This window comes from Pteropus alecto, unplaced genomic scaffold (genome assembly GCF_000325575.1).
Source record: "Pteropus alecto unplaced genomic scaffold, ASM32557v1 scaffold468, whole genome shotgun sequence".
Taxonomy (NCBI): domain Eukaryota; kingdom Metazoa; phylum Chordata; class Mammalia; order Chiroptera; family Pteropodidae; genus Pteropus; species Pteropus alecto.
This window is the reverse complement of record NW_006441394.1, coordinates 456,456-470,188: the sequence shown is the minus strand read 5'-3', so window position 1 is coordinate 470,188 and position 13,733 is coordinate 456,456. Positions and strand designations below refer to the sequence as shown.

Sequence of the window (13,733 nt, the reverse complement as noted above, 5' to 3'; positions counted from 1 at the left end):
TAACATGTATCAATTGCTTATTATGTGCCAAGAATGGTGTTTAGCATTTTACATCATTATCTCATTAACCTTAATGATAAATCAATAAGATAGGTACCATTATTGAACCTATCTTATAGATGAGAAAATTGATATAAGCAGAGATCCCGGCCACCTCCACAGAGTAGTTTAGAGTTGGGATTTGGACCTAGGCAGTTAGACTCAGATCCTTGCTCTGATCTCTTTGTTATAATGCCTCTATAACCGCAAGTCTTTAGGGCTCCACCACCCTATATCAGGATGAGATCGCAGAATACCATTAAGGTTCTTTCTCGAGGATTATTAACCCTAATAATGGAAGTTAATAAAGCTGCTCAATTTGGGAGGAATAGTAGAGGCTAGTAAGAGAAAAAAAAATAAGCTCACAGATCTGATAAAGAAATTATAAAAATGTGCATACAATGCCTTGTGAGAGAGCCAGGTCCAGAGATATAGTGCCTCTTTACAAATGACGCAACTAAGGATCAGAGAGCCAGAACGCGAATCCAAGTCACCGACTCCCAGGCCAATGTTCATTTCATTTTAGTCAGCTCTACATTCCACTGGGACCTGTACACAACACTTTCTACACATCACTCCATAGGTTCTGGCAGCGTCAGATATCTTGGTTAGATAGCTTATAGTCCAGTACTTTCGGATTTTGAAGGCAGGTCTCAAACATGCCTGTTACATGGCCAGAAAACATCTATGCTAAACACATATTCTATAATGAACTAGCCCACAGTGCTGATACAGGTAGAAATTCTGTAGAAGCACTACCTATGATTTAAAAATCATACATGCGTGGTTATATTGGGCTTCTCATGCCTCTCATCTCCCTATGTGACATGGGGACAAATTGACAAGTTTACAATCTAGCCTCTTATTGCACCTGAGAACAATAATATTCAGAGAAGAGTTGAGACTGGATTCTGATTTTACTTCTTCACCATACAAGTGACCTTGGAAGGCCCCTTCATGCTGTAGGGTTAGTTTTCTCATCTGAAAAGTGGGTCCGATTTAGTATCTATGATATTTTCCTCATGGGATCAAATAAGACAGTCAATGGGGTATTGCTGAGGAAAGTACGCAGTGATGAATAAACACGAGACAAGGGAGCAGGCACTTACTGCGTGCTAGAGCCTGAGCGAGCTGGGATTCATATTATCTCACTTGATGCTCATGACTATCTTAGATACAGGGCTGTATAGCTTCACTTTGAGACAAGAGAGCTGAGTTGAAATGTAGAGGGGTAAAGCAACCTGCCTAGGCCTAGTAGAAAGTAGAAATGGAACCAGTGCAAGGAATGACTGGCTCCAGAACCTGGACCACCCAACCCACTGCCTTCAAAGGGTGACGGTGTTACGTCCTTCTCCTAGGTGAGGCATGTATTGAAAGATGCCATCAGGACACCCTATACTGGTATAAATGTGCCTCCAACTAAATATATGCTTCAATTGAAAAATGACTTGCATCATCAATCTTTTAATAAGCCCCCTCTCCTTTCTACACTAGCAAGTCAACAGATAATTTTTCTACTTCCACTGTGTATGAAGACATATTAAGACAGCTTGGATAAGGAGATTATAATTTGTAATTAAATATTAACCTTTCTGACAGTATTAAAATTAAAATGCTCAGAATTCTTCATCCCTAATCAGGTGGTTCCTGCCCGTAACTGCATCTTCCCTAATAGTCTTGCTAGTTTATGGCCCTTTCCAGAGTGCTAATTGTTTCAATCGCTGCCAACCTGATGAATTGTCTTAAAAATGTTATTTCGGTTGGAGCACATAAGCATGTCATAAGCTGCTTTTTGCCTGCCTGCCTGTCAGGTGGGTCTGCTCTGGGTTTGGTTGAGGCAAAGCATAGCTGGCAGAGCCAGGGAGGCTCAGGAGACTTCAGCTAGTTATTAAGCAGAAGGAGGCCATAGATGTGGCTCAGGAGGACACAGCCTGAGATACCTTGTGTTTTGTGGCTGCCAGGACCTCAGGAAGGTGGCAAAGGGGCAGGCAGCTAGGTCAGAAGCAGGACATGAGGTACATAGGGCTCTGCTGCTGGGGCAGTTTGGCTGGCAGAGACCTGAGCAAATCCTCAGCGTCTCAGGTAGGGAGGCTTTCCAGAGAAATGAGGCAAGGGCATCTGGAGTTGTGGCTCTGGTGATGGACAAGGGGACCTTAGCTTCCACAATGGGAAGGCTGGTAGAAAGAAGAATGTTTGGCCTTTGTTGAAATGTTTCTGCAGTCTCCAAGGACTGCTCTCTCTGACATTTCTCTCTGCATGAAAGCACTGCCTAGAAAGTCAAACTAAGCCAGAGTCAGAACAAATAAGGGATGAGGACAGCCCTCTCCTATGGAGGGTCAGGGCTTCGAGTCATGGGGGAAATGGGATTGTGACCGCCCCACAGAGCTTAGACATAAAAAATCCTGTTTAAAAGCTCATGTGTGATGGAGAGAAGCAAAAGGGCATCTTCTTGTTCCTCCTTGTTTTCTCTTACAGGCCCCAAGACTCCTTCTAACATGGCCTTGATGGCACTGAATAGTAATAGTATGTTTCTAAAGCTGTCTGCCTCTCCAGACTGAGTTCCTCAGGGTAGGGATAGTGTCACAATAAATACTGTATTATCAGGAATTAGTATAATACCTGACACAGAGTAGATGTTTGAAAATGTTGTATGGATGAATCTCACTGGGCTCTCTCAAGTACCCCAAGAGTCAAACAGGGCAAAGAATATTCTTCTTATTTCATAAATGAAGAAACTGAGGTACAAAGAGGTTGGATAACTTGCCCATTTCCTGGAGCAATTGGTGGTCAAGTTGGGGCCAGAGCTGAGGCCTACTACTCCTGGGCTAAAGTTCATCTTTTTGACTGGCTATTGCCAGATTCAGGGAGCCTAGAGTTTTTGGTCTAGCAGGAGTGGCAAGGTCTCCTTGGCCTGCAGATCAGGCCTAGGCCCCAGTTCTTACCTTTTTGGCATCTTTGTGCATATACTTGGCTGTCTGTTTGGCCAATTCTGTTTTTCCTAGTACAAGAGAAGGGAGAGAAATTAGGTTAGAACCGGATGACTATCTCCTGGAATGAAAGAACATTAGAAATGCATGGACACTGAAAATAATATATTTTATGGATGGGAATGTTGAGGCCTGGAGAAGGTCAGTGACTCTCTCAAAGTCACCAAAGTAATTAAGGGTAAAGCTGGGACAGAATCAAAGTCTGCACTGCATCTTGATTTTTTCTGTAGATGGGATTGAGGTTTTTTCTCTATAGCCGCATCCTAAGATTAGGAGGTTGACTCTTATAATCCAGAGCCAACTTGTCCTTTGAAGCCCAGCATAGACCTTGCCTCTCCTAAGAGCACCCTGACTTCCTGGCTCACTGCACTGTATCTCTCCAGACACCCATGATCTTGTTACCCAGCCACACCTGGAGTCATAGCTCAATCAGAGGTAGGGAGGGCACCTTTCCTTGGCTTCACAGCCTTTCTTTGTAACATAAAGAGGAATGACAACATCAGAGTGGTGGCTCTGAAGGACTATTTGGTATGCTGGTCAAGCCTTTGGAAGTTACTGTCCAGTATAGGAAGTCAAGTTCTACAGTATCATGGTGAGGTGGTGTTAATCTTTTTGGACCCTGTATCTGAGGGAGAGCTAAGCCCATAAAAGTGCTGAGAAGGGAAGAGGAAGCAACTAAATGCATGAAATTCCTCATCAAGACAACGGTGGGAGGTAGTGGTAGAGGTGTGTGTGTGGTCTGTGAGGGTAGAGAGCAAGGTGGGTAAGAATGCCTCAGATAATCCAGTCTAACTGGCCAGAAAAATACCCAACTCAATTTACTGCAACCAATTTTGTTATGCACCTAGCACTATGCTGGCCATCAGGGGCTTTCTTTAGCTTCCTAGTGGGTTATGTTACAGGCTGTACTGAATAAGGCTGATGTGCTGGGCAGTGGAGGTGGTTCAGTTGTACCCAAAGGGCAGCCTTGGGGGATGCAGAATGGCTGGAGCAGGGGTACAGGCTCCAAAGGGCCTGGCCCACCAGGTGAATTAGGCCCTGTATCCCAGCTTCCAGGGGAGGGGCATACTTCCAGCTATGCCTAATGTGACAGATGATCCCCTTGCTGACTCTGTAATTTGGAGGCAGTTGTATTGGGAGCTGGAGTTGAACTAGAGGTGGGTGGCCTGACCCTGGCCATAGCAGCTGGGGCTCCCCCATCTCTTCTTTCCTACTGGCTGATCTGTTCCCATTACCTATTCCAGATGATCCCAAGAAGAGGAAGACCAGAGGGTGTTCTTCATCGTACCAGCCATTCTCCTTCCTCCGGATCGCTATGGCCAAACACACAAGACAGGGGACAGGGAGGGAGGCAGATAAATCAATGACACAAAAGGCAGGATAATTATCACTAAGTATACAATATGTTTTACTGCTCTGCGCCCACTCAAAGTCCTCACTACCATTAGTGCTGCCTAATCTGATTAGCTGGCAAGGCCCCTAGAGATACCTAATCAAGTTAGCATGGATTTGGAAAGCTGCCCAGAGCAGATTTCGGATAAAGTTTTCCAGGATGAGCACTCAGTGTTGCCAGGGAAACTGAAAGGCGGGTGGATGGTGAATGGAGGTGAAGCGGGTGGGGGTTGTTGAGGGAGAATTCAAGAGGAACTTTAGCTCTCGCTGGTTACCCATCTACTTACCACTGGTGAGAGGCTGAGCCTACCTCCTATGAAAATGGGAGAGGCAGAAGCCCATGGCAGACCCCTGGGGATCTGGGGTGTGAGTGCTGGACTCTCCTACTTGGGGAAACCAAGGTCTGGTCTGCTGTCTGGAAATACAGTCAAGCACACTTTCTGGAAGCCAGTCAAGGGTGGTATGGAGCTCAGGACATAGAAGGGTGAGCCACTTGGTTAGCACCTCTACTAAACATAGCCTTTGGGGGCTGGGGTAGACAGAGGTGTTGGGAGCAGGATAAATCTTAACCAGGTTCCTTGGGGGTGCAGCTCTGCTAGAACAAAACGAGACCTCTCCTCTTCAGGTGGAAGTACCTAATCAAAGGCTGTGCATTCGAAGTGAAGAAATTACATGCCCAACTACAGAGTGGAAGAATCAGACTCAGAAGCATCACTCAAGTATAACAGCAGGAGGCAGAATGAGGCAGAACCATCAGAAGATGAACCATTTATTGAACATGCTATCTGCTAGACACAGTTGGAAAAATCACTACCATTTTATTACTTAAGACCTATACAAAAACCCTGAGAGGAAAGCACTATTCTCAGCTCCATTATACTGAACAGGAAACTGAGGCAAGAGATAAACAGACTTGAAGTCACATACTAGATTACTAGTTGACTGGTAGAGATGGTAGCGTCGCTTTCCCTCTAAACCAGTCTTCTTTTTCTGTCACATATGGCTGCTTAAAAAAAGTAAGTATTGATTTGGGTTGCATTAATGGTAACCTGGCAGTCAGAAGCAGGAGAAGGACAGAGTGCTGTTCAATGTCAAGGTCGGTTTGCAGATGGAATAGCATGTATGGTCTGGTCCCCAGAATGTTAGGGGAAGATTAGCAAAGGGATATATGTCAGAAAACAATGTCTGCCAGTACTGAGGTGAGAAGATCCTAAATGTTATACTGTGTAGTACAATCTATGTGGTTGGGTTTCAAAGAAGAGGCTGCAGAGGTCAAGGAAGGCTTTTTGGAAGAAGAGGGACTGATGATGGATCATGGAGCCTGGGCAGGATCTGAAGAGGTAAAGGTGGCCAGTATGACAGAAGTGAGAGATAAGAATGAACATAAGCAGTGGTGGGTGGGATCAGATTATGAAGGTCTTGAACACCTGTCCTAAGAGTTCAGGTCCATGCCGTGGTCTTTCTCACCTCGATCTCTATTATGGCTACCGTAAGTACTTTCTAGTTCTGGCATTACAGAAACAGATGGAAACTGCGCCACCTCATGAACATCAGACTAGACACTATGCTTGCCTGGGAGATGCTCCCAGAGAATACTGAGAGGGGCCTGAGAAAACACTCAGTCCAACTTCTCCCCTGGGCTAGGTCCCAGGCGTCTCTAAACTAACTGGCCCAGTCCTCTGGAAGGCCTGGCTCTGTAGAGAACCCATAGGCCTTACAGGTACCTGAAGCCTGGGAATGAAGGGGAGAAGTCCAGGTCTGGCTGAGAGGAAGTCCCTAGTGTTCTGAGAGAAACAAGAACCCAGGGGAGGGGTAGCTGGGGGGTGGAAATATTAATTATAAAATGGCAAAGGCTAGACTTTTGAGAACACTACATGTAGATGTATACTGGGGTGGTGGTGAGAGAGGGATCATCTGAAAGGAGTCAAATTATTTCAAAAGTTGACTGAATTGAGGTATCTGGGATATCTGGGGAGGCAGAAGTGACCCGGTATCTCTTAGGTGGCCTGGAGGGAAGTTCCCCAGGTGTCATGTACCTGAGGTTCTGATCTGGACTTCTCTTTCAGGAAAGCTTCCCAGCCCACTGAGAGCTGCACACTGCTAGGCGATGCAGTTCAAACACACATGGAGAATGTGGAATTGGATTATTCCTGGGGCCATCTTTTCCACCTTTCTTTTCTAATAATGTACCTGGGAGAGAGCTCTTTATAATGCCAGGCAGACCCTACTGCACAGCTGTCCCTGGTCAATTCTGCCAGACCCAGGGCATGAGTCTGGGGTGGGCTTGATCTAGGGCCCCTGTGAAACAGGTGAAAGCCAACCATTAAACAATTACAGCTCTGGATATTTCTAATAATATCTGAAGAGAGAAACAGCCAAGCAGATGGAGTCCGACAGAATGAAAAATAGAAGCAGCTAGGAAGGACTGGGGAAGGCGGACCCCAGGGGTTGTGGTTGGCAGAGTGGCTGAGGACCAAGGCTGGGATCCTTGAGGGTCCTGTCAAGCCAGGGCAGAGGCTGGGACAGACAGAGACCTGGATGGGCCCATGTGGGATGTGGCCATAGGTACCAGTGCTCTCACTGTGGACCAGCAAAGGCAGCATCTTACTCTGTTAGCACTTTGTAGTCTCTAAAGAATGTCCACAGACATAACTTCATTTGAGTCGATTTATGTACCTATGAGGCAGGCAGGGAACTTGATTCCCACTCTATAGATGAGGAAGTATGTACACAGAAGTTACGTAACCTGCTCAAGGTTCAGAGGTAAATAAATGAAGACCCTGGGCTTTACCCCCAGCTCTGGCTGGCTCTTGACCCTGAATTAGGAGTTGAGGGAAAGGAATCAGCTTGCTCCAGCTGCAGTACCTCCTCATATCCTTGCCTTACCTGGAAAATTATCTGGCTCAAGCAGCCATTCAACACAGTGCCTCAGACTGAGCTCTGCTCTTTGAGCTCTATCGAGATGGTGCCAGGGTCTCCTTCACTGGCTGGTTTCATCCCTATAAGCTCTAAGCAGGCTTGGCTGCCTCTCCACATGTGGGGCCAGTAACAGTGCCTCCTTGTGGGTTCTTCCCCTTACCAGAGACATGTCTATTACTACCAGACCATCTTAAAACTCACCTGTAACAACTCTTTTTGATGAACTCTACTACCTCACATCAGCCCCATTACTCCTGGGAGTCTGTATTCTTTGGTCCATGTTCATCTATGAGGTGGTAGGCTGGAGAGGGCAGGAGTTACAGGATCTAGTTTAGAGCCCTGGCTCTGCCACTTACTAGCTGATTGAGTAAAACACTTATTCCTTTAGAGCCTTGGTTTCTTCATCTATAAAATGGGAATATGATACATGCTAAGTCAGCCCCACAAGAAGATTAAATGAGTTATTGGTTATAAAAGCATTCTGTAAGTTGCAAGAAGTGGAATAATAAGAGTAAAAATAACGGCAGTCATCGTGGCAGCAATGGCAGCAGCCATCAGCTTTGGTACTTTATAGATAACTCATTCATCTTTATAATAATCTTGAGAAGTAGGCATTATCTCCATTTTACAGAAGAGGAGACTGAGGTTCAGAGAGGGGCGGTGTAAGGGGTTTCATCTACCTGTGCCTTCATATCCAGCAAGAGGGTGTGCCCCAATCTGACTGTGTATTCTGAGAGAGCAAGTGCTGAGAGTTCTATTTCCTGAGGGACCCTTGGGAATAGCCCAATAGTATATAATGCTTGCTGACTAAATGAATTAATTCTTGGTCTTTCTAGAATCACAAGAGGGAAAGAACAGATACTTCAACTCTCATTTTACAGAGAAGACGACTGAGGCTTGGACCTAGGAGTCTCTTAGGCTCTATGTGGTTACTACTACCCTTAGGTGAATAAGGCTTCCACTCTCTTTTTAACCTCTCTCCAAGGGGCTTATTCATTTGTTCAGCAAATAAGCTCTGCCCTGGGTGCCGGGACACCTACAAAGAAGCCTAAAATATAGTTTGTGCCTTTTAGGTAAACGTTGCTATGAAAACTGTGGGCTCCAAATGAGATGGGAGCACTTGGAAAAGTAGGGAAAAGTCATTTGTGTCTGCCTGACCTTTGTGCCTGAAGGATGCGGAGGATGTTAGGCAGCCTAGGTATAATGGGACATTCCAGAAAGAAAAACCCAGTGTGGGCAAAACCAAAGTGAGGGGAAAAGAACTACCAACGCTTTCCATCCTAGGCCTTTGCCTCCGTTAGCTCAAAATTCTGGGGCAGTCTGAGTGGGCTGGCTCATCCTTCCTGATAAGTTCTAATGATCTAGTGTGGGAGATTTTTTTAACCTAACCTGGAACATATTTGTTCCCTCCGAAGGACCATGAGAGTCCTTCAGAGGGACTCTCATGATTGACAGTCACCTGAATGTCTATTAGCAATTTCCTGTCTACAGCTTGTAGGTTCAAGGAGTATAGCAAGAGCTCATGAAGTGCCTGCTGACTGAGTGAATACTGGGGCCTTGGGTTCTCGCTCCTTTAGGATTAGTCTTTCTAAAGGCAAACTATTGCTATTGAGTGGTTAATATATTAAAAATGCAAAGAGAAGCTCTTGCTGAGCTCATTCGTTGCGTGTGTGCATACACACTGCAAGCAGGCATCACTGGAGGGAAGAGTGACACTTCCAGAAAGAGGCTGAGATGAGAATCTGCATTGAGGAGAGGTGGAGTGTCAAGATGGGCTCAGATTTTGTTCACTGGAGTTCAATAACCTTTTACACACTTATGTGCCCATCCCTAGGGAAACGGCTAAATGAGAGTTAATTCCTGACCTAAGACACAAATCGATGCTCTGTGGTAAGCGCAGTGACAAAAAGTGTCCATGGGAAGCCTAGAGAAAGGGCTCTCTATTCAGGTAGAGCGCCAAAGAAGGCTTCCTGGAGAAGGCCTGGGTCTTGAATGTCTCAGCAGGCCAGTGGAAGGGCAGGGCAGTTCAGGCAGCGAGACCAGCAGGGCGCAGGCGAGACGCCCAAAGTGGTAAAGTGTGGAGGTGGAACTACAAGCAGTTTCTAAATTAATCGCTGCCACTCCACAATTCAGAAATGATCTAATGTATTTCTCAGATTGGAAATAGGACTCCGAGGGAAGGTCCAGAAAGGCACAGGGCTTGAGAAGCTTAGTTGAAGAGGGAAGTGAAGCACAAGATAGGATGGAACTCCTGCTGTGTGCCACATGGCCGATGCCGAGATTCTGGATTTGGGCCTAACACCAGCATGGAGGTGCGGTTGAGGTGGTAGATCTTCTCTGAGGGAGTTCATGGGCTTCAGAGTCAAACGGGACCAGGCATGATGGGTGGTAGGGAGAGGGAGACACAGGGAAGCTTCCAGATGTGCAGGGTGACCTGCTGCCCAGAGGAGGCTTTGCAGAGCAGGTCTGGGGAATGGCCTGTCCACCCAAGGGGTCAAAAGTCAAGTAGTATGGGTGTTGTAACGAACTATTTTGCTACTGTCACATTCCCTGGATGCTTGTAAACTACTAGAGAGCAGGCTTAGAGCACATCTTCTTTACTCAGAGCACATCACAGAGACAGACAAGGGGCCATATCAAATTAATTCAGCAAACTGCACTAAGCATCTACTTTGAGCAGAGTGCTGTGCCAGGAACTGGAAAAACAAAACAAAAACAATTCAGTCATGATCTCTGCCCTCAGAAGTCTACAGTCTATTGCTCCTGAATGGAGTTAGGCGAAGTAAAAGCCAGCTAGAATGGGGGAGACAGGCAGAGCTGAGGTGCAGAAAGGGCTAGAGAAAAGGAATTCCATGCAGAGGGCAGCATCAGCAAATGCGGGCAGGAGATCGACACAGCATGTGCAGGGAATCAGAAGCAGCTGGTGTGGCTGGTGGTGTCATGGTGTCGTTGGTGAGTGAAATACAAAGCGGGGGGCAGCAGGGTTGGGCCTTGTGTGCTGGGCTAGGGCAGCGAGGGCCACTCAGGGATTTTAAGAGGGGAATTTTTACATTTTACAAAGCTCACTCCAGGTGGGGGGGAAGTGATTATAGTGAAGGGAAAGGAGGCAGGGAGACCAGTGAGGAGGCTACCGTGTGGTTCAGATGGGAGATGCTGAGGGCCTAAGCTTTTAAGAGGGAGAATGGTAGAACTTGATACTTGATGGGCTGAAAAAGGAGAGCGGGGAGGGAAGGGCTAAGGAAACATCTAAGTTTCTATTTAGACAGTGAATGGTCATGCCTTTACTGAGAAAGGAACACAGTGGGTAGGCAGGTTGGGGGAGAGGGGCAGAGTCTGGTGCTGAATGTACTGAATAGGTACATCCTCTGAGGAGGATGGTGGGGCACAGAGGCTCTGAGCTCCTAGGAGGTCTGCCCAACAGGGCAGACAACTCCCTCCACCTCATGACAAAAAACAGCTTCAGATTCTCGAAGGAAAGCCTCACTTCCAATGCCAAGAATCTGGCTTGTGGTATGTAGGTTGGCTCTACTTTGGCTCCAGTAACCCTAGAAGACCAGAAAGGCCTTGAGGCCTGGGCTGTGGGGTTGGTGCGTTATCGCCTCCATTTGTAAGGCGGTAACTGTGCGCCAGCCTTGCTAGAAGCCCTGCAGCTGGGGATCACACTGATAAATTCACTGTATTACTTTGCACAAATCAATATCCCAGCACTTACCAGGGGTTGATGTGACCGAAATTGGTTTCAGCCAATTCGAGAGGGTAATAAATGGCCATTTATCAAATCAATTCATTCTGCGGCACTTCTCTGGCTGCCCATCCTCATGGTACCCCTGGGGTGCCAGGCTCTACCCAGCCAAGTACCTAACACACATCTGAAACTAGCCTGGAGGACCCAGGGAGGCCCAGCCTACCCTCTAGATTTGCCTTCTTCTCTTGCATCCGCTTCAGTCTTGAGGTCCTGAGGCACTGGCTGCTGCTTGCCTACTACAAACTGTGACCCAGAGAGTGCCTCAGGCATTACCTGGGCAGGTAGCTGAACATTATCAGACCATTATCAATGTGATCTCTAGCTGCAGAGCTTCTAGTAAAGCAGGCACACAGTTACCACCTTACCAATGAAGGTGATAATGCAACAACTCCACAGCCCAGGCCCCAAAAGCCTGTCTTCTCTGGAGCCAATGGAGCAACAGCAGGGTCAACCTACATACCACAGGACAAGGAGCAGGGTCTTCCTGATCTAGGTAGAATTTAGGTGACAGAATGGAGCTTTGGGTAGAAGAAAGCACTCTGGGTAGATATTCTGACAGCTCCTGAGAGGTGGGTTGCTGAACCATCTACTCCTGCTCTGGGCCAATGGCAAAGGGAGAGAGGTGGGTGGGGCAGCAGAGATTGGTAGGGGGAAGAGGCCAGCCTGGGGCTGGGTCTAAAGATCAGCCCCAGCTTGAAGGAAATAGTTGTGAGCCCGACCTAAAGAGCACAGTATCCAACCTAGATGGTAAACATCTTAAGGACAGGGACTAGGTTTTATTCAGTGATTTCTAGCAAACACTGGAAAGAACATGTGCTTTATAGCAGGAGTCCTCAACCCCCAGGCCACGGACAGTCCGTGGCCTGTTAGAAATTGGGCCACACAGCAGGAGGTGAGAGGCAGGCAAGCTATTGAAGCTTCAACTATATTTGCAGCCACTCCCCAGCTCTAGTCTTACTGCCTCAGCCCCACCTCAGATCATCAGGCATTAGATTCTCATTAAGAGCTCTAGTCCCTGGTGCCGAAAAGGTTGGGGACCACTGCTTTATAGTCAGACAGTCTGGATCTAGCTCCCCAGTACACAGGTGAGGAAACTGATGCTCAAAGAAGCTAAGTGACTAGCCTGAGATATACAGCTTGTTAAATGCTGACCTGCTATTTGAGCCCAGGCTGGTCGAATTCTTTCCATGTCATTGTCCTCCTCCCCCTCTCCCAACTCCTACTTCTGGAAGTGTCACATCATACGGGCTTAAGAAGCTGGTTAGAAGCAGGAGGTCAGAGGAGCACACAGCTTGCTGAAAAAGGACCATGTAAGAAGTGGAGGAAGAACACTTGATGGCAGCTGTGGTTTTGGCCCAAATGGACAGGAGACTCCAGCAGAAGATGCTTTCTTAGATCTCTGCCCAGGTAATCTATCTCTTCCATGGGCTACTCCTTCTCTGTTCAACCCCTGAGAGCTCCCAAAGTCTTCATCTGTCCACTTCACACATGACCTTGGCAAAGTGGGGGGTTGCCATCTCCAAGATGGTGACTGAGGGTAGATGTCTGTATCTAGACCCAAAAGGGCAGCTTGGTGTGGTTTGGGCCTGAGTAGTGGGGCTTGTATATTTAAAAAAGCGTTCCCTGGCTCCTGTATGTGCCTGCAGGCACCCTTCTGACCTCTAGCTAGTGAGGCAGCTCTGTTGATGAGGTCAGGCCCCTGATGAGAAGCTCACAACTGCCACATGAGTCCCACTGGTGTATGTAAGGATGATGGAGTTCAGGCTGGGCTCGGTGTGTCACAGGGGCGACCACCTTCATTTTTCAATTACTTCTCTAATTGGTTTCCTAGGGCTGACAATTCCACCCCAGAATATCCCAAAGGGGCACCACAATTTTAGCTGGACGTCTCCTTTATCAGTGAGCAGAATTTGGTGCTGTCCTTGGCAGTCACTGGACTGCATCTGGTGGGACTAGATACTTAGAGAAAAGAGGTAAGCAACATGTGAGTGGGAGATACTGCAGAGCAGAGATATTAAAAATTGAGCTGAGCATCAGAATCGCCCGCAGGGCCTATTAAAACATGGATTGCTGGGCCTCACCCTCCGGTTTCTTATTCCATAGGTCTGGGGTGAGGCCTGAGATCTGCATTTCTGACAAGATCCCAGGGGATGCTGATGATGCTAATCTCCCCAAGGAGAACCACTGCCTTGGGGGTTACCACCTTGTCTAAGATAGGTATGGGTTCCTCTGCCATTGCTAGATCTGTCTGAGGTCACCCTCAGGGAGTCATGCACCTGAATTAGCGAACAACGGTGAGGCCACCATCTTGAGCAGAACTCAAGTTTTACATTTTTCTCCAGTGGGGTTGGCAAGGGCAGTAGGGCCATTAGATTAGGGATTACATCAGCAGTTAGCCTGGCACTCTGGGGTCAAAGTATGGAACATAAGAGCTTCTGAGGTGAAGAAGAAGGCACTCAAGACTTGTTCAGGATGTTTTCCCTAAAACTGAGCCAGTGGCAGAATACAGAAGTTCTAGTTCTGGCTTAGCTGCTACATTACTAGTGATGAATAAGCTTCTATTCCTTTCTGGATCTGTTTCCCCACCTGAAAAGGGGGGAGGGTGCATGGGGCAGTGGACTAGATGAAGGTCAGAATTAAATTATAAGCAT

At 47.2% G+C, this 13,733-nt stretch overlaps 1 protein-coding gene across 1 annotated transcript in view; it reads right to left on the bottom strand.

Moving 5' to 3' along the window:
- Positions 1 to 13,733, bottom strand: part of CLPB (ClpB homolog, mitochondrial AAA ATPase chaperonin) — a 40,365-nt gene that overhangs the window by 14,893 nt on the left and 11,739 nt on the right. The window contains exons 3-4 of the mRNA XM_006918687.3: positions 4,262 to 4,339; positions 2,982 to 3,037 (exon numbers count right to left, since the gene is read on the bottom strand). Coding sequence (XP_006918749.1) covers positions 2,982 to 3,037; positions 4,262 to 4,339 — 134 coding nt within the window. The remainder of the gene's footprint in view (positions 1 to 2,981; positions 3,038 to 4,261; positions 4,340 to 13,733) is intronic.